At 39.3% G+C, this 21072-nt stretch overlaps 1 protein-coding gene across 2 annotated transcripts in view; it reads right to left on the reverse strand.

Moving 5' to 3' along the window:
• Nucleotides 1-2490: 2490 nt before the first annotated feature.
• The window catches only part of LOC121378795 (RNA 3'-terminal phosphate cyclase-like), a 29992-nt gene continuing 11410 nt past the window's right edge, over nt 2491-21072 (reverse strand). For both annotated transcript variants that reach the window (XM_041507119.1, XM_041507118.1), the window contains exons 8-12: nt 14970-15094; nt 12905-12963; nt 11390-11484; nt 4836-4940; nt 2491-4401 (exon numbers count right to left, since the gene is read on the reverse strand). In XM_041507119.1, the coding sequence (XP_041363053.1) occupies nt 4318-4401; nt 4836-4940; nt 11390-11484; nt 12905-12963; nt 14970-15094 (468 nt within the window). In that variant the 3' untranslated portion in view covers nt 2491-4317. The remainder of the gene's footprint in view (nt 4402-4835; nt 4941-11389; nt 11485-12904; nt 12964-14969; nt 15095-21072) is intronic.

Below are 21072 nucleotides of genomic sequence, written 5' to 3' on the forward strand. Positions count from 1 at the left end.
GATTTTGTACTGGGAGGGGCCAAGTAAACAATGATATCGAGTACGCCACTGATCACCCCTAATTTCCCAAGATTGGGGGGGGAGGGATGGCCCTTGCCCCCCCCCCCCCCCCCCTCCCCCGGCTACGCCACTGATGGGATGCTGCATATTAAAGATCCCTTGCTGCTAATCGGAAAGAGTAGACCATTGCGTAGCGACAGTAGGTTTCCTCGCTCATAATCTGTGTGGTCCTCAATCATATAACCGTAACTGTAATATGTTCTGCGTGTCATTAAATAAAGCATTCCTTCCTTCCGTTTGGATGTCAGTAACTAGGTTAACTTCCTCATACTACGGACGAGGATTCTGGTAGCAGCTAGTCAACATTTACTATTAGTATTTATATGTTCCCTTATTTCTTCCAATAATTTTTTCTATTTGAGTCTCAAACACGCTGTTCTGCAATGGGATGGGGAAGGGGACAAATTTTGTTTTACCTATTCTATATAAATAAATATATAAATGTGGCTTATGCACTCCCAACACTAGAGAGTGCTCCCTCACTCCAGATGTCGTTCCTACGTGCCTGTTTTGGGCATACATCTTACCTCAACGGTCTACACAGGACAGAATGAATGAATGAATGTTTAACGACACCCCAGCACGAAAAATACATCGGCTATTGGGTGTCATACTATGGTAAAGCAAATAAATAAAGTGATGATCAACATCAATATAAAAATTCAAGGTTTAAACAAGAACAGTGTAAAGAACTGTGCAAAAATACAAATACAAATATCACAGAAATTTACGGACACCGAATTTTACTCTAAACTTCAATTTGTGCTGTATTGGCCATTCTCAAAGAGAATGTTACACCCCTGCACCACGGTGAGGTTACAGCACTCGCAGGGGACACAGGACAGAGGTTCGTAGGTAACGAGAGACAAGTTGGTGCACTGGCCTTTTCTTACACACCCATTGGTGAGAACACCATCCGTCGTTTTTGATAACACATAGTTGTTTAAACACGTACGTGTGTTAACAATTTCAAAGACATACGACTGGCTACTCCTAGGTGATGACCAGGTCACCAATGCCATACGTCCAATAAAAATAAAAAAACATCACGATGGAAATCGATTACACTGTGACGTATAATTAACCTGGCAATCATGTGTCTATGACGCTTAAGTCAGCTACAAGTGCAAAGGGTTGTAAATATCTTTTAGTCGATAAAGATGTTAAAATTTTCTTAAAACCTTTTTTTTTTGAAGATATGTAAGAAATAGAATAATACACTCGTGTCCGTTAGATACCATGTATCTCACAACTCGTTGTTTTAAAACGTATCGTACTCGCTTTCGCTCGTTAAATACATTTAAACAAAAATGGTGAGATAAATAGTATCTAACAGCTACTCGTCAGGGCCGTAGCTAGGACTTTTTGTTTGGGGGTGGGGGAGCAACTGAGTAGTTGATAATCTAAAACTCCTTAAACGGTTAAGAAGAGAATTTTCTTTAAGTTTCTATAATTTTTCCGGATTTTTTCCGCTAGCTCATGTATTATTCTCCATATACCCCCCCCCCCCCACCACCACCACCACACACACACACGTCAGCCGTTAAAACTACCGGCATACGCTTCTACTACCTACAAGACGTAACACCCCCCCCCCCCCCCCAAACTGAAGATAATGCACGGGTCTCTTCAGTAAAAAATCTAATATATATATATATATTAATATCCTCCCCATTTCCCCCACCCTTAAAAATCGCTGTTATCTTCCGATGACTGTGGTAGCTGTCCCATGACAAATTCCTTGGTGCACTTTAAGTAGGAATAATCTTATATAGTGGCAGCCAACTTCCTGCCATCACTGACGAAGTGTTGAAATAGCCATGCTATAGTTTAAAACGCTGAGATGTCGTTAAATAGTTTGTTTTCTCCATTCACTAAGCATGCTTACTAATAACAGTTACTGGTAGCAATGAAATAGCAGATTAGCCCGGCGCGGTGTGTGATCTGGCTGCAGAAATATTTTTGCAAATATATTTAACCCATTAATGGCAACTGCAATAAATTGGCACACACACACACGTCCGCATCAAGTGGGCAGATATGTCGTTTTTCATGTTCGCAGTATTTGGCGAGTCGCAGGCGCAGAACGCATAAAACGGACTTATATCAGTGCTACTGATAATCACAGTAATATACGTCCAATTTCAGTGTTCCGCGTATGTCGTGTGAAAACCGCACCTCTGGAAAACGGCCGTTACTGCTTATACCTACCATCTCACCTCCGGGTTCATCACTTAATAGATTTTATTCTTATGAAACACAATGTTTGACATCCAATAGCCAATGATTAATAAATCAATGTGGTCTAGTGGTGTCGTTAAACAAAACAAACTTAACCAACTTAAATCCCTCACAGCCACAGTTCAAGGACAATCCATATCAAAAATCCAACAAACAAAAAACAAACAAAAAACAAACAAACAAAGAGCAGGTTGCTGTAATGTTTTATTACTGAGCACTTTGCATGACTAGCAGAAAACCAGCAATAAATCAATAAACCAGCATTCTGAGAGTACTGCTGTTCAAGGGAAACGTGTAAATTGATATGAAGTCAAACCTGATCTGTAACAGTACGTGATAATGCTACACAACATTTTATCTCAATGTCTGGCGGTATTGCAGAGCAAAAGGTCAGGAATTTTTAAAGGTTCAAAGGCCAAACCTTTGTCAAAAATGGGTAAATCGCCACGAAAATCAAACTTGATATGTAACATTACATGATAAAGCTGTACACAAAATGTACTGTTAAATACATGTACCACATATCTTAAGAGAATTTAAAATGTATCTAACAAACTAAAGTATGTTGGATACATATTTAAACAAGTTAAAAGAGAAAATGACATCTAAAACAAAACTAGCATTCTATTTACTACTAAACCGTAACATTATATCCAATACTTGTGCTTGCAGTTATTTGTATGACACAGGTAACAACAGATATCTGTAGTATTAATTTGTATGCCACAGGTAACAACAGGTATCTGTAGTGTTAATTTGTACGCCACAGGTAACAACAGGTATCTGTAGTGTTAATTTGTACGCCACAGGTAACATCAGATATTTGTAGTGTTAATTTGTACGACACAGGTAACAACTGGCATCTGTAGTATTAATTTGTATGAAACAGGTAACAACAGATACCTGTATTGTCAATTTGTACAACACAGGTAACAACAGGTATCTGTAGTGTCAATTTGTACGACACAGGTAACAGGTATCTGTAGTGTTAATTTCAGTAGACAATTTGGATTTAACATGTGCATCATCCCAATACAGATTTCTAAGAATTGAAAATTTGTGTATCCAAAACAAAACAATGCATGTAATCCATTTAATTTTGCATAACCTGTTTCAACCACATAAATCATGTCCTAAATTTAATGCATGAAAAAAAAAAGGTTTTGCAAAACTAGACTTCCACCAGTAATGTGAGAAATTTCAAGCACAGATCTGTGTTGGATACCTCGTTTCTAAACTATACAATTTCAAGCACCTTGTTTCTAAACTATACCATTTCAACCACAGATCTGTGTTAGATACCTTGTTTCTAAACTTTACCATTTCAACCACAGATATGTGTTAGATACCTTGTTTCTAAACTATACAATTTCAACCACAGATCTGTGTTGGATACCTTGTTTCTAAACTATACAATTTCAACCACAGATCTGTGTTGGATACCTCGTTTCTAAACTTTACCATTTCAAGCACAGATCTGTGTTGGATACCTCGTTTCTAAACTTTACCATTTCAAGCACAGATCTGTGTTGGATACCTCGTTTCTAAACTTTACCATTTCAAGCACAGATATGTGTGGGATACCTCGTTTCTAAACTTTACAATTTCAACCACAGATCTGTGTTAGATACCTCGTTTCTAAACTATACAATTTGAACCACAGATCTGTGTTAGATACCTCGTTTCTAAACTTTACCATTTCAAGCACAGATCTGTGTTAGATACCTCGTTTCTAAACTTTACAATTTCAACCACAGATCTGTGTTAGATACCTTGTTTCTAAACTTTACAATTTCAACCACAGATCTGTGTTAGATACCTTGTTTCTAAACTATACAATTTCAACCACAGATCTTGATTAAGAAACTTTCCATGGTGTATTATTTCAACCACAATTCATGGTCAGTTTATTCGGTTTACTAAGAAGCCTCAGTCCATCACATCTGCTTGTTGTGAAGTCCTATACCTTCACAATTCACTGTCAGTGTATTCAGTTCACTAAGAAGCCTCAGTCCATCACATCTGCTTGTTTTGAAGTCCTATACCTTCACACTCTATCATGTTCAAACTGTCTGAAACTTTTTCAATTCCAAACTTGGCCTGAAATGACAAACGAAAACAATATAAATAATCATTACTATGACATCACATAAAAGCAAGTACCTGAAATTAATTTACCAGAACACAAAATGTAGAATCATTCTGATATTAATTACTCAACAGTCACTTGGTAAAGACACCCTACAAGTCATTACATGTTTAATGACATTTATTAATCATCGACTATTGTATGCCAAACATTTGGTAATTCTGACATATAGTCTTAAAGAGAAAACTCGCTATATTTTCCCAATTAGTAGCAAGGGTCCTTTTATATGCACCATCCCACAGACAGGATACAACATACTACAGCCTTTGATACACCAGACATCATGAACTGGCTGGAATGAGAAATAGCTCAATGGGCCCATTGACAGGGATCGGACCCTAGACTTGACAATACACCTATAGCCACACATGGAGTTTGTACATACTGTCGTCATCAGCTTTGCTACATGGATGGCTGTCTCGGTGTGAAGAGTTATGGGCCCTGTTAGGATTCGTGACTTCCCCTGTGCTAATGCCATCAGCAAAATTATCTGAAATACAAATATTTAGAATAACATGGAATAAAAATAAGCAAATTGGTAGAATTATATGGGTATAAATTTAAACTATTTTTTATTGACTTAAAGCAATGTTACATTAAAAGGTTATAGACATTAAGTGCCACTGTGTTATATATAGCTGGTTATGTACAGTACATTTGTAACCAGGTGAATGTTTTATGGTTTTAAGCTACTGCACTGCACTGTACAAAATACACACATACACTGGGTTTTAATTAAGGGTCAATACTTTAGGGCAGTTAGTGTAGCTTGTTTCATGTTTAGAATACTGACCTTTGACACTGACCAGTACTCACCTACTGACTGATATGTTTAAGCCAACAGGTGACTAAGGACTTTTTGAAATTCACCTGACCAGAAAGGACATGCTTTTCATTCTCTGAAATAGACGCCATCTTGAAATCTTTGAGCTGCTGATATCTACATTCCCTATTGACACCTATGTTCTGTCGCCCTATCGCCCACAGCGAAAGGGTTTAAAACAACACCCTTCTTTCAAATAAAGAACCGTTACACACTGCGTCCGTCTTTGTGTTGAAAGCCAGTGTAACACATTGTGTGTTAAATATGGCTAGTTATCTACAGGACACGTTAATATAGCTGAACTGTTTTAATGGTTCACCTAACAATGTAGTTGTCTTAGCAGTCCCTCCTAGTACATAGCTCTTTCTAAGTAGTCCAACCTATCATACAACTATTTTTAGCCGTCCAACTGCAGCATATATATCTCTTTTTAGTTATCAACCCATTCACATAAGTTGCTTTTAGCTATCTACCCTATCACACTGATTTGAGATATCCACCCTATCAGACAACTGGGGTCTTTGTGGATTGTTTGCTGTCCACTCTATCACACAGCTGTTTTAGCTGTCCACTCTGTCACATGAAGTTCTACTTTTAGCTGTCCACACCATCATATAACTGTTTCAATTCCTTCATGTGTGTATTCTCCATGTACTTCTCTACATCCAGCTGGCTTCCCTGTCCTCTGCTTGTAGCAGGTCGGTCTGTTCCATAGCACTACATAATAAGCTTGTGTAGTAGAGAAACATAAAATGTGGTCACAAGAGGTTACTGACAGTGTCAAATATATGACCAATCAGCAGTCACATCGGTCATACAAAGTTGGAGAGCAGGCCTTGTGTTTGGCAAATAAGAGGGCAAGACCATTTGGCCTCGACCGATGGAGATTTATGGAGGTCATTACGGCCAGAAGACAGGACAACAAGTGTCTTACTATAACACGACAGCACCCATTCAAAATAAATAATAAAATAAGTGTTAATGTTTCATGGTTTTGTAATAAAACAACTTTCAGGAATCTCGTTTGAGTATGCTAACCAATCACTAACATACAAAATAAGGTACGGCCAGAGATTTTCTTTAATTTCCAGGACACTGGAGCATTGCGGCAATTTGTCGCTGTTAAATTCAAGTCCTGTTAGAGAACAGACATGGAAAAAAAACGACTTTGGAAAAAACATCACAGGTTTACCATGAATTTTTTTTCAAAGAACAAAGACAGGAATACGTTTGGGGGGAGGGAAGTTTATAAAAATCTAGAACTCCATAAAAAACTGAGGGATTTTTATCTGTAGGAAAAATAAGGATAGGAATGTGGAGGTGGATACTAAAAAAAGCTGAAAGATGGAAGGAGTTGTCAGAACAGAAAGAAAATGATGTAAAGGCAGTGTCACACTGGAAGGAGTTGTCAGAACAGAAAGAAAATGATGTAAAGGCAGTGTCACACTGGAAGGAGTTGTCAGAACAGAAAGAAAATGATGATGTAAAGGCAGTGTCACACTGGAAGGAGTTGTCAGAACAGAAAGAAAATGATGATGTAAAGGCAGTGTCACACTGGAAGGAGTTGTCAGAACAGAAAGAAAATGATGTAAAGGCAGTGTCACACTGGAAGGAGTTGTCAGAACAGAAAGAAAATGATGATGTAAAGGCAGTGTCACACTGGAAGGAGTTGTCAGAACAGAAAGAAAATGATGATGTAAAGGCAGTGTCACACTGGAAGGAGTTGTCAGAACAGAAAGAAACTGATGATGTAAAGGCAGTGTCACACTGGAAGGAGTTGTCAGAACAGAAAGAAACTGATGATGTAAAGGCAGTGTCACACTGGAAGGAGTGGTCAGAACAGAAAGAAAATGATGATGTAAAGGCAGTGTCACACTGGAAGGAGTGGTCAGAACAGAAAAAAAATGATGATGTAAAGGCAGTGTCACACTGGAAGGAGTGGTCAGAACAGAAAAAAAATGATGATGTAAAGGCAGTGTCACACTGGAAGGAGTTGTCAGAACAGAAAGAAAATGATGATGTAAAGGCAGTGTCACACTGGAAGGAGTGGTCAGAACAGAAAAAAATTTATGATGTAAAGGCAGTGTCACACTGGAAGGAGTGGTCAGAACAGAAAAAAAATGATGATGTAAAGGCAGTGTCACACTGGAAGGAGTGGTCAGAACAGAAAAAAAATGATGATGTAAAGGCAGTGTCACACTGGAAGGAGTGGTCAGAACAGAAAGAAAATGATGATGTAAAGGCAGTGTCACACTAGAAGGAGTGGTCAGAACAGAAAGAAAATGATGATGTAAAGGCAGTGTCACACTGGAAGGAGTGGTCAGAACAGAAAGAAAATGATGATGTAAAGGCAGTGTCACACTGGAAGGAGTGGTCAGAACAGAAAGAAAATGATGATGTAAAGGCAGTGTCACACTGGAAGGAGTGGTCAGAACAGAAAGAAAATGATGATGTAAAGGCAGTGTCACACTGGAAGGAGTGGTCAGAACAGAAAGAAAATGATGATGTAAAGGCAGTGTCACACTGGAAGGAGTGGTCAGAACAGAAAGAAAATGATGATGTAAAGGCAGTGTCACACTGGAAGGAGTGGTCAGAACAGAAAGAAAATGATGATGTAAAGGCAGTGTCACACTGGAAGGAGTGGTCAGAACAGAAAGAAAATGATGATGTAAAGGCAGTGTCACACTGGAAGGAGTGGTCAGAACAGAAAGAAAATGATGATGTAAAGGCAGTGTCACACTGGAAGGAGTGGTCAGAACAGAAAGAAAATGATGATGTAAAGGCAGTGTCACACTGGAAGGAGTGGTCAGAACAGAAAGAAAATGATGATGTAAAGGCAGTGTCACACTGGAAGGAGTGGTCAGAACAGAAAGAAAATGATGATGTAAAGGCAGTGTCACACTGGAAGGAGTGGTCAGAACAGAAAGAAAATGATGATGTAAAGGCAGTGTCACACTGGAAGGAGTGGTCAGAACAGAAAGAAAATGATGATGTAAAGGCAGTGTCACACTGGAAGGAGTGGTCAGAACAGAAAGAAAATGATGATGTAAAGGCAGTGTCACACTGGAAGGAGTTGTCAGAACAGAAAGAAAATGATGATGTAAAGGCAGTGTCACACTGGAAGGAGTGGTCAGAACAGAAAGAAAATGATGATGTAAAGGCAGTGTCACACTGGAAGGAGTGGTCAGAACAGAAAGAAAATGATGATGTAAAGGCAGTGTCACACTGGAAGGAGTTGTCAGAACAGAAAGAAAATGATGATGTAAAGGCAGTGTCACACTGGAAGGAGTGGTCAGAACAGAAAGAAAATGATGATGTAAAGGCAGTGTCACACTGGAAGGAGTGGTCAGAACAGAAAAAAAATGATGTAAAGGCAGTGATGTAATGGCAGTGTCACACTGGAAGGAGTGGTCAGAACAGAAAGAAAATGATGATGTAAAGGCAGTGTCACACTGGAAGGAGTGGTCAGAACAGAAAAAAAATATTGATGTAAAGGCAGTGTCACACTGGAAGGAGTGGTCAGAACAGAAAAAAAATATTGATGTAAAGGCAGTGTCACACTGGAAGGAGTGGTCAGAACAGAAGAAAAATATTGATGTAAAGGCAGTGTCACACTGGAAGGAGTGGTCAGAACAGAAAGAAAATGATGATGTAAAGGCAGTGTCACACTGGAAGGAGTGGTCAGAACAGAAAAAAAATATTGATGTAAAGGCAGTGTCACACTGGAAGGAGTTGTCAGAACAGAAAGAAAATATTGATGTAAAGGCAGTGTCACACTGGAAGGAGTTGTCAGAACAGAAAGAAAATGATGATGTAAAGGCAGTGTCACACTGGAAGGAGTGGTCAGAACAGAAAAAAAATATTGATGTAAAGGCAGTGTCACACTGGAAGGAGTTGTCAGAACAGAAAGAAAATATTGATGTAAAGGCAGTGTCACACTGGAAGGAGTGGTCAGAACAGAAAAAAAATATTGATGTAAAGGCAGTGTCACACTGGAAGGAGTGGTCAGAACAGAAAAAAAATGATGATGTAAAGGCAGTGTCACACTGGAAGGAGTGGTCAGAACAGAAAGAAAATGATGATGTAAAGGCAGTGTCACACTGGAAGGAGTGGTCAGAACAGAAAAACAATTATGATGTAAAGGCAGTGTCACACTGGAAGGAGTGGTCAGAACAGAAAAAAAATATTGATGTAAAGGCAGTGTCACACTGGAAGGAGTGGTCAGAACAGAAAAAAAATATTGATGTAAAGGCAGTGTCACACTGGAAGGAGTTGTCAGAACAGAAAGAAAATATTGATGTAAAGGCAGTGTCACACTGGAAGGAGTTGTCAGAACAGAAAGAAAATGATGATGTAAAAGCAGTGTCACACTGGAAGGAGTGGTCAGAACAGAAAAAAAATATTGATGTAAAGGCAGTGTCACACTGGAAGGTTGTCAGAACAGAAAGAAAATATTGATGTAAAGGCAGTGTCACACTGGAAGGAGTTGTCAGAACAGAAAGAAAATGATGATGTAAAAGCAGTGTCACACTGGAAGGAGTGGTCAGAACAGAAAAAAAATATTGATGTAAAGGCAGTGTCACACTGGAAGGAGTTGTCAGAACAGAAAGAAAATATTGATGTAAAGGCAGTGTCACACTGGAAGGAGTGGTCAGAACAGAAAAAAAATATTGATGTAAAGGCAGTGTCACACTGGAAGGAGTGGTCAGAACAGAAAAAAAATATTGATGTAAAGGCAGTGTCACACTGGAAGGAGTTGTCAGAACAGAAAGAAAATATTGATGTAAAGGCAGTGTCACACTGGAAGGAGTTGTCAGAACAGAAAGAAAATGATGATGTAAAAGCAGTGTCACACTGGAAGGAGTGGTCAGAACAGAAAAAAAATATTGATGTAAAGGCAGTGTCACACTGGAAGGAGTTGTCAGAACAGAAAGAAAATATTGATGTAAAGGCAGTGTCACACTGGAAGGAGTTGTCAGAACAGAAAGAAAATGATGATGTAAAAGCAGTGTCACACTGGAAGGAGTGGTCAGAACAGAAAAAAAATATTGATGTAAAGGCAGTGTCACACTGGAAGGAGTTGTCAGAACAGAAAGAAAATGATGATGTAAAAGCAGTGTCACACTGGAAGGAGTGGTCAGAACAGAAAAAAAATTATGATGTAAAGGCAGTGTCACACTGGAAGGAGTTGTCATAACAGAAAGAAAATGATGATGTAAAGGCAGTGTCACACTGGAAGGAGTTGTCAGAATAGAAAGAAAATGATGATGTAAAGGCAGTGTCACACTAGAAGTTGTCAGAACAGAAAGAAAATGATGATGTAAAGGCAGTGTCACACTGGAAGGAGTTGTCAGAACACAAAGAAAATATTGATGTAAAGACATGTCACACTTGAAGTTGTCAGATTTTTTTTTAATGTAGCAATAATTCAAGAAGAATTTTAAGAGTACTGCTAAAGTAATACTTGTCTTCTACAGCCCCCAGCAAATTGTCTCATCTATGATCAAGGGCCATAACTCTGTCAAAAACGGGCAAATCCCCATTAAAGTAACACTTGGTCTGTAATTCTACACAATAACGTTATGTATAAAATTTCAGCTGAATATAACAAAGCATTGTAAAAAAATATATATATAGTCTGGCAAACAATATGTGGGCCATACGGATGGACAGATGAAGAAGAATAGATGGATGGATGGATGGACAAACCGATGGCATAGTTTTCTCTGGTTGAAAAAGAAGGAGACTAATAACATACCGAAGTATCGATAACAAGTGGGAGACGACGACTAAGCAGCTGGTTGAATAAATTACTTTTCAGAAGAAAGTTAATGTTTGTTTTGCTTAACACCACCACTAGAGTACACTGATTTATTTGTTTGGGGCTACTGGATGTCATTAGTATAAAGTGATCTTCTATATGCACCATCCCATAGACAGAATAGTCACTGTTGTGGTGCACCAGCTGGAACGAAAAATAGCCCAATGGGCGCACCGACAGGGATCGATCCTAAACCGACCACGTATCAGGCGAGTATTTTACCTGTGGGCTATGTCCCATCCCTTTCTGAGAAGAAGTTAAATGTATATATTTTTATGCTGAAAGGCTAATATACCTGATCCTGTGCGTGATCGTCTACACAAGCCCCGTGCATGATGTTTGTTATCAACATGTTGGCTGCAGTCTTACCCACCTCCTCGGCAGGGACACCTAGAAAACAAGGTGCAACACATTTATTATAACCACAGACATAGATAGTTGTCAGTAACACATCTGAAATATTAACAAAATACAGAAGAAGAAAAAAACTTTTTTTTTTAAATGTACAATTTTTTTTTTTTTAATGACACCACAAGAAAGTAGTTTATTTTAATCAATTATTATGTCAAACATTTAACATATAATATTCAGAGGAAGCCAGCTGAATGTTTCCAGTAACAAGAAGGAATCTTTTCACACTCACAGGTAGGCATGACAGGACAAAGAAAGATCTTTGATATACTGGTTGTATTTTATTGGTTTTATGTGCAGCATCTTTTAGCTTTTTTGACCAGCCTCAGTGGCGTCATGGTTAGGCCATCGGTCTACAGACTGGTAGGAACGGGGTTCGGATCCCAGTCGAGGCATGGGATTTTTAATCCAGATACCGACTCCAAACCCTGAGTGAGTGCTCCGCAAGGCTCAATGGGTAGGTGTAAAACCACTTGCACTGACCAGTGATCCATAACTGGTTCAACAAAGGCCATGGTTTGTGCTATCCTTCCTGTGGGAAGCGCAAATAAAAGATCCCTTGCTGCTAATCGGAAAGAGTAGCCCATGAAGTGGCAACAGCGGGTTTCCTCTCAAAATCTGTGTGGTCCTTAACCATATGTCTGATGCCATATAACTGTAAATAAAATGTGTTGAGTGCATCGTTAAATAAAACATTTCTTTTAGCTTTTATAAAAAAATGGACACTCAATGCTTGGTTATTTTTTAACTTTTGCTTATTTGTGAAAAATGTAAGAATTACCAGTTCCTTTTTTTCCCTTTATTCTAGGTCATCAATCTATATTACGTCATTTTGGCTTCAAAAATATTTTATATTTGTAAAATGTAGGGAGTGGTCTTAATATATAGAGATATAACATAGAAAATATCAACCGCGTCTATGTTAATTGGTATTTGTCGAGGCTATGCCAAGACAAATACCAATTAACTAGACGAGGTTGATATTTTACATATTAAAACATGAGTAGCAAATTCTACTGATCCTATAAACCTTCTAAAATAACATTTTAATTAAACTTTTAGTAAATCACAATACTAAAATCCACGCCATTGGTAATATGATGTCATCACGATTAGGACAAATTATTTTGACGTCACACATTTTAACTAAATCTTTGAAAACGTTACGCTCAGGTATACACAAATGACCAATTCACAGCAAGACATTACCTAGAGACCTTGCAAATTTGCATACCATTATTAACCGGGTTATTACACTAAATTTATCACATGGGTAAGGTAAGTTATAGGATAAAGGCTTTTATTTGTTGGCTTATTGCAATACAGCATATCTGACAGTTAATAAACCTTGTTTAAATTATGGTTTGATGAGTACCAGTCACTGGTGACAGTTTCCTACCTCTTTTTCCAAGAGCTGAACCAGACAGGAGACAACCAGTGCTGGTTTCGGCCATCAAACTGTAAAACAATTAACAACTGTAATCAGCAATAATAATTTACTTAGTAAAACATTGCATTATAGTCTATGATATACAGCATGTATAGTAAAAATCAAACTGTTTTTTTCTGTGTTCTTTTTTAAATGTAAAATCATAATATATTTTATAATAATTATATAATGTATTATGATTTTACATTTAAAAAAGAACACATATATAACACACTAAAAATACTTTTATATACTCAGAGAGAAACGTTCCTGTGTATGTATTGCACAAGATATACGTTTAACTGTAATAAAGGTAAAAACAAATTGTTTTCAAGAAATTATTTATTGGTCATTCCTAAACATTATGAGACAATTTGCAAAATTATGGTGTGTCCTCGTGATTCACAAATTTCAACCACTTCACAAACTTTACAACTAGTCTGAGACCATTTTATTACATGCACAGGAATGTTTGTCCTTGAGTATATATATATGAGTATATATATATATATATATATATATATATATATATTTATCATATAATATCTTACATTTTCAGTGCAATCAAAGTATGTGATATTTTTCAGATCACATAGTTTAAAAATTTGATAACTTTGCAAATTAGATGTAAATTAGTCGAGGTCTCGGCACTAGGTTTATTGACATTTAAGCAAACGTACTTGGGTATCACTATTGGGTGATACAATAGTCATCAAATAAAAACATTTCAATGGCAATTTGACACTGAAAGCTGTCCAGCGTTCAGAAAACAAGAAAAGTTAGGCTTAACTTTATTTTGAGTTTGACGTCATTTCCATTCAAAAATACACTGCGCCACATATTCTTACGTCATTTGAATATCTAGTAATGGCGGACTGGCATTAAAGTTGCGTGTACAGTTTACAAAAACACGTTGTATTAAGCTTGAGCTTATATGATAAAGAGATTATTACCCTCGTGTATTTCGATACAGGCTCGCATAATACAATTTTTATTCCTAATATATGATATTGACGATACCGAAAAACACTCTGGTAATAACCTCTATATATATATATATATATATATATATATATATATATATATATATATATATAGACTTGCATAGTGCAGAAACAAGTCCATTCTTTGGTGTTATATAACATAAAATCATTATAACTGCAATGATTTACAATGATTTTTAATTAGAACTTGAATTATATTCCATACCTACTCAAATAATTCCTGAAATGGTTTTAAATAATCATGAAGGAAGGAAATGTTTTATTTAACGATGCACTCAGCACATTTTATTTACTGTTATATGGCGTCAGACATAGGTTAAGGACCACACAGATATTGAGAGAGGAAACCCGCTGTCACCACTTCATGGGCTACGCTTTTCGATTAGCAGCAAGGGATCTTTTATATGCACCATCCCAGACAGGATAGCACATACCACAGCGTTTGATATACCAGTCATGGTGAACTGGCTGGAGTGAAAAATAGCCCAATGGGCCCACCGACGGTGATCGATCCCAGACTAATCGCGCATCATGCGAACGCTTTACCACTGGACTACATCTCGCCCCAAATAATCATGAATTATGTGACCAAATTATTAACGCAAAAAATGTGACTTATGTATAGGTGCAATTATTGTTTAACTAATTATATTTAAACTGGTAACCTCATCAAGAATGAAAAATAAACAGTTATTGTTCAAACTAAGTAAAGATACTATATTCGCTCTGCATCTTTTAATTTTTGTTGTGCTTTGAATAAAGTGAAGGAATTTACTATAATCTAAAACAAATCATATTTAGCTTTCACTGGTGTGACTGTTAAAAAAAAATCCTAAACATTTTTGTTCAACTGATCTGAGATACAATAAAAGTAAATTTAGTTAAAACTTGGTATTTTTAGTTTGATATGCTACTTTCAAAACAGTGCATTGGTCAAACACATCACAAAAACCCCCAACATTTTTCTATGTACCTATTGCAATAATGATTGGATATATTTGTGATTGACAAACTATTCTGAATGTACTCACATAATTCCTGACCCGGTTCCTACAGCTGCGGCATCAGGCTCTTTCACAACTTGGATTTCAACTGGAACATTATCAAACTGTTTCTTTATCGCATACTTGGCACTTTCCGACATCGCCTTTGAAATCTGTTAAAGAATAAAGTGTGTAAAACGTGCGAGAAAGGAACATTTCTTGCTGTATTGTTAGAGCTGTAATATTATGATACAGTATTATATTACAGTTGGAGATCCACATTATGATGCAGCTTCTTATGTCACCTGTAAATTTGAGTAAAATATGATATAAAAATGTACAAATTTTAAAACATGCCTGAGGAATAAAACCATAATCCCTACCCATGTCCAGATGCAGGGATTCCCTAGTATCTACTAAATTTAAATTCCTATTAATATATTATGAGATTATGTACAAAATGTGTTACAATGAAATTTGTTTAATACTTGGTCTAGTATCTACTAAATTTAAATTCCTATTAATATATTATGAGATTATGTACAAAATGTGTTACAATGAAATTTGTTTAATACTTGGTCTCGAGAACGAGAGAAAATGAAAGAAATTAAATATTTGTTTAATTATACCTGGGCACTTTTTAAACTATTTGGTGGAAAATATATGGTTGTGTCGACACATGGTTTATAGAGAGAGAGAGAGAGAGAGAGAGAGAGAGAGAGAGAGAGAGAGAGAGAGAGAGAGAGAGAGAGAGAGAGAGAGAGAGAGAGAAAGAGAGTTAAAAGTTAATGTTGGTTTTGTTTAAGAACACCACTAGAGCACATTGATATATCTATCATGGACTACTGGGTGTCAAATATCTATCAACAGCTATTGGGTGTCAAACATTTGTTAATGCTGATATAAAGTCTTAAGAGAGGAAACCTGCTATATTTTTCTATTAGTAGCAAGGGATCTTTTATATGCACCATCCCAGACAGGATAGCATATACCACAGCCTTTGATATACCAGTCGTGGTGCACTGGCAGGAAGGAGAAATGGAGAAAACTTGGAGTGTTTTCTCTTTTATAGATAAATCACCTGTCCTCAAACTAGTGCATATTCCCCTAGGGGTAGTAGACTGGTCTGAACATCCCAACAGCCAATGGGATGGCCTACGATTCTTCTACTGCACACCCATTCCTGTCCCGGTCACGTGACTGTAACTTCCTTCTTTTCTCTGAGTAAATTGCATGGAGAACTGGAAGCGGGGAGGACGGGTGGGTGTCATCCCTTGAGGACAGGTGATGTATCTATAAAAGAGAAAACACTCCAAGTTTTCTCCATTTCTTTTTAACATCACCTGTCCTTAAACTAGTGCAGCAGTCAACAGATGGTGGTGGGTTCCGCACTCCGAAGATTCACACGTGTTCTCCCCAAGGACGTGTAGGAAACTGACACAGTGGAAGAAAAGGCCAGCTGTGGTTAGCCCATCCTCCATGGGATGCCCGTAACAGACCATAACCGTGCTGTTAGTATTGACAGTGATGATGGTGGCATCCATCAGTGGTGTAGAAGAACGATACTGCGTAGTATGTACAGACTCATGATCTCGTTCCCCAACAATAGGTTTTGACAGGGTGGGTAAGTGTAGCCACCAGGTATGCAGGTGTTAGGTAACCCTCCCATGTCGTGCATGTTATGGGTGCATCCATCAGAACATTGAGCGAAAATATCCCCCTGTTTGTTCTTACTAGTAAACAGTGATCTGTTAGCTCAATAAGGTGGAAAACAGGTCACAAATGTGCAGTACATTAGATTGACTAGTTTATCCTGACAAAATGTCCTGTCACCAACCAGTGCGTGAACTTCAGAATGGTGCAACAAACAAGTGTCAAAGGCAGATCCTCACCTGTGGATTCGTTAGACATCTTGGAGTGCAGTCCGTGAATCCATCAGACATCAGCGGCGACAAGGACGACCAGTGTTAAACAAAGCTTGTGCTGCGACCACATGACCCAGATGACGGAATCCCTCAACATCTTCGTTGGATACATCTCACAGACAGTAGTTGGCGAAAATCGAATCCTGTTAAGATACTGTTAATAGGTGTACTGCAGTGCAGTGACATCGTGGCAAGTGCACGTAGTTCATAAGTGGGTTAGATGCCGATGGTGGAAGGTAAGATAAGAACACAGAATCATAGATCTGATCCAGATAGACACTGTGTTCTTAGTAATGTCTTTCAAGTGGCTCTGGTTTCTTTCGAAATTGACGAAACACTGAGTTCTCTCAATATAATGCTTGAGGACTTGGACAGGACATAGTGATAGGTCCTCCACATTGTGTGGACCCACAATAGTAGAGACAGTATAGGTGCAAAGCACTTGATCAGGCAGTTGATTCTTTGTAAATAAGTTCATCAGGAGGCCATGCATGTAGTTGAAACAAGTGGGGATTTGGATGGTGCTGTCTAGACATGAGATGAATCAGGAGGCGATCCCAATCAGGTAATAGTAGATGATCTGGATTCACAAGTCGAATGAGGTCGGGATACCAGACTCTGCCTAGCCACATTGGAGTGATGAGAAGTAGTTGACAGCGAAATTGTTAAACCCGCTGGAGTACTTGTGGGAGCAGTACTAGTGATGGAAATGCATAAGCATCCAGATTTTCCCAACTGATGGCCAGTGCGTCAAGATCGAGAGCTTCCAGATCCGGAACCAAGGAGATGTACAACTTCAGCTGATGATTGAAGCATGTAGTGAACAGGTTGACGTTTGGTGTCCAAAGTCTGTGGAACACCCACTGGAATGCTTCTGGGTTGAGCATCCACTTGGTTGCTTGTGGAATGGAAGGACTTGACAACATGTCTGCCAGCACATTTGACAACCCTGGAATGTTACAAGCTCCAAGTTGCAGAATGGCATCGATCAGCTGAAACAGGCGATAAGTGAGCTGAAACAGGCTGCTGGAATGAGTTCCACCCTGCTGATTGATGTAAGCAGTCACTGTCACGTTGTTTGTGGCTACCATGAGACTCGCATAGATCAATTGCTGACGCCAATGACAGAATGAATTGAAGACTGCCAGAAGCTCAAACATGTTAATGGAAAACCACAGTTGTCAGACTGTTGAGATGAGCTCCTCAATCTTCTAATGATAAGTCTACGAACAGGTGGTGAGTCGCTTGAAACGGCTGCAAAGAGACTCCATCAAAGACATTCGATGGAATCAGCTACTATTGGAGACTGGGCCTAAGGTCGCTGGGGAGACTGATCAACAAATTAGGGTTGTCCAACGTGATAAACGGATTCAGGAAGACTTGCAGGCGACGTAACTGAAGACGGCCTCTGAGAGTCATGTCTTGCGCCGACGTCAAAAGACCCAACAGGCTTTGCCAAAAGTGGAATGTCACAGGTTCTGCCAGGACTGTGGAGACCGCAGACTGAATCTTGGTTCATCTGTCGGCAGGAACTTGAACCAGTCCCAGATCTGTATGCAGCAGGGCTCCAATGAACTGAAGACTCTGTGTTGGTTCCAACTGAGGCTTTTCTAGGTTAACAATCCAGCCGAGGTGATGTAAAAACTGAAGTATGAACTTGATGTTCATGTTAACTTCGGGGCTGTTATTCAAGTGAACAGCCAAGGAGCTACCGATATACCAAAAGGCAGAGCTGTCCACTCGTAGTGCATTCCCTGAAGTATGAACCTCAGATATTTGTGGTAATCTGGATGGATTGGTACATGAAGGTAGGCATCCTTAAGATCCAGCGAGGCTAACCAGTCTCCCAGTTGGATGACGTTGTAAACATCTTGATCTTCATCGGTGGGTGAAAATGATGTTTGTTTAAAAATGACAAATTGTGGATCATTTTCAGCTCTCCTGAGCCTTTCTTTGGTATGAGAAAGATGTCTGAATAAAACCCTGGCATGACGTGGTGTAATAGTATCTACCAAACCGCTCCCAACTCTACCAATTTGTTGTTTCTTGCAGGACAATAGCGTGAGAGATGGAGTGGCTGTCTTCCCTTGGTGACGTTGTCATGGGTGGTAGGGAAGATAATTGAAGACAGTATCCGTGTTGGAGAGTCCCGGCTACATACACATCGTCGCAGAGGTGTTCCAAGTTTCTCCAATACCTCTGAAGTAGACTTCCATCACTGGATTGTTGGACACACTGGAAGTGTAAGGTTGATATCAGTGTTCAGAGAGAAGGGATGGGCGAAGGTCATAAAAGTCGAAGTAATCCAGGATTGGCCAGCTGGCATCAACGACGTACCAGCTTCCCCTGGGGTTGGTTCCTGGTTCCGGCAGGCTTGCGGGGAGTGGTGTATCGACAAAAGGGCTGTCTCTTGAATGGTGTGTTCTTCCATTTCTTAGACTGCATCGGTTGAGAAAAAGTATTTTTCCACTTTGATGCTTTCAAATTAGAAATCAACTGCAGCACCTTCACTGTCACAGTGGACTGCTGCACTTTCTCATTATCCACAACCACATCAGTAATCTTCCCCGCGAAGAGTTTAGATAACGACCACAGTTGTGAAAGGAATTATTTTGGCAGATTGCTGGAGAAGAGCATAACCCTTCACATCCTTTACCTGTGAAGCTAAGCCCACCAGGAAAACATCAAAGTACGATAAGACATACAAAAGACGTCGTTGTGTGGTGTCCATTGCCGTAATGGTGAATTCAGGAATCACAACAGTAGCCGAGTGTTTTCCAAGTCGTTCCAAGTCACCTTCAAGCTCCGGGGCCCTATCTTTGAACGGCATATTAAAGACTGGATAGGAGTAGGTATACCGCGGCAGAAAAGACAACGGCGAAGTAGTTTCCTTAAAGTTGCAGTCCAACTCAAAACCCATGTTGGAAACCATGGTGCCTGCTGCTAACGACCGAAGTACAACATCATCAGGGGCTGCATCAGTGGTCATCATCGGGACTGGTCCCTTCCATGTAGGTGCTGGCGGATGAGGTAATGACGGAAGCAGCTCAAAGACAATTGCCAAGCAGTCTTTCATGATCATTAGGTCGGCCGCATCTAAACCTTCAACAACAGACACAGTAAACTCATCATCTGGGAAGTCCCGTAAAAGCCTGGCACACACCTGATGATCCCCGACACTGGTAGTTCTAGATCTAGACTGTGGAAGATCCTTACGGGACCCATCGGATCCCCGTGACGTCTGAATCTTAAGACTGCGGGACGAGTGACGGTGATCCAATTTTGCTGATGGTGGCCGTGGTGAACAGCTATGGTCACGGCTCCGATGGCTTGTGGAAGGTCGACTGTGAGATCTGAAAGAACTTGATAACTTCCTACTGTAGTCCGCAGAGCCCCAGAGACCGGCGCAGGAGCCATCTCACCTGTGGATACAGGGGCTGTAGACACTGTAGGTCGGAGAAGATCAGCTGCAGGAACAAGTGCTGGTGTACAAACAGGAAAAGCTGGGCTTGCAGTCTTGATGGTAGACATAGAGGTGAAGGTCTACAGTAGCATGGTTGGTAGAAGTGATTTCAACACTTCAGCAACTGAATCCATGATTGAAGACTGTGACGGTACAGGTGATGGAGCTGGCTCGGTCTTCTTAGCCCACTGGGCAAGAACCCAGAAATAGTTGTTAAACTCTGCTGTTTCTAGAGGAAGACACAGCAGACATCGTGACTCTATGTCACAAGGCGGGCAACAACCAGGGCAAACATCATGAGGATCCCCTCCTGCCATAAATTTCTTGTACTTCGTACAAGGACATACCACTTGAGCTGCACTTGTATCTGACATATTCAATTACAGAAAAAGCAAACACATAAGTCTGTACAATTCCAGTAAACAAAAAGCTGCCATTTTAAAAAGGGTGACCATGACTGTTGACTGGCACACGTCAATTTATAAATTTGGAAAGAACACTTGAAAGAAAGTGATTACAACCAAAATAATTGCACTCCAAGAATGTAACAACATTTAAAAATGTATTACTGACATAATAGTCTCAAATAAACCAAGTAAAAAAGATAGATGGCTCAGATTACAACGGCGCGAACAAAAAAAATGTCTGAACCATAAGAGTGAAGGAAAGAGAAAGAAGTTACAGTCCCATTGGCTGTTTAGATGTTCGGACCAGTCTACTACCCTCAGGGGAATATGTACTAGTTTGAGGACAGGTGATGTTA

The sequence above is a fragment of the Gigantopelta aegis genome, chromosome 8 (genome assembly GCF_016097555.1).
Source record: "Gigantopelta aegis isolate Gae_Host chromosome 8, Gae_host_genome, whole genome shotgun sequence".
Taxonomy (NCBI): Eukaryota; Metazoa; Mollusca; class Gastropoda; order Neomphalida; family Peltospiridae; genus Gigantopelta; species Gigantopelta aegis.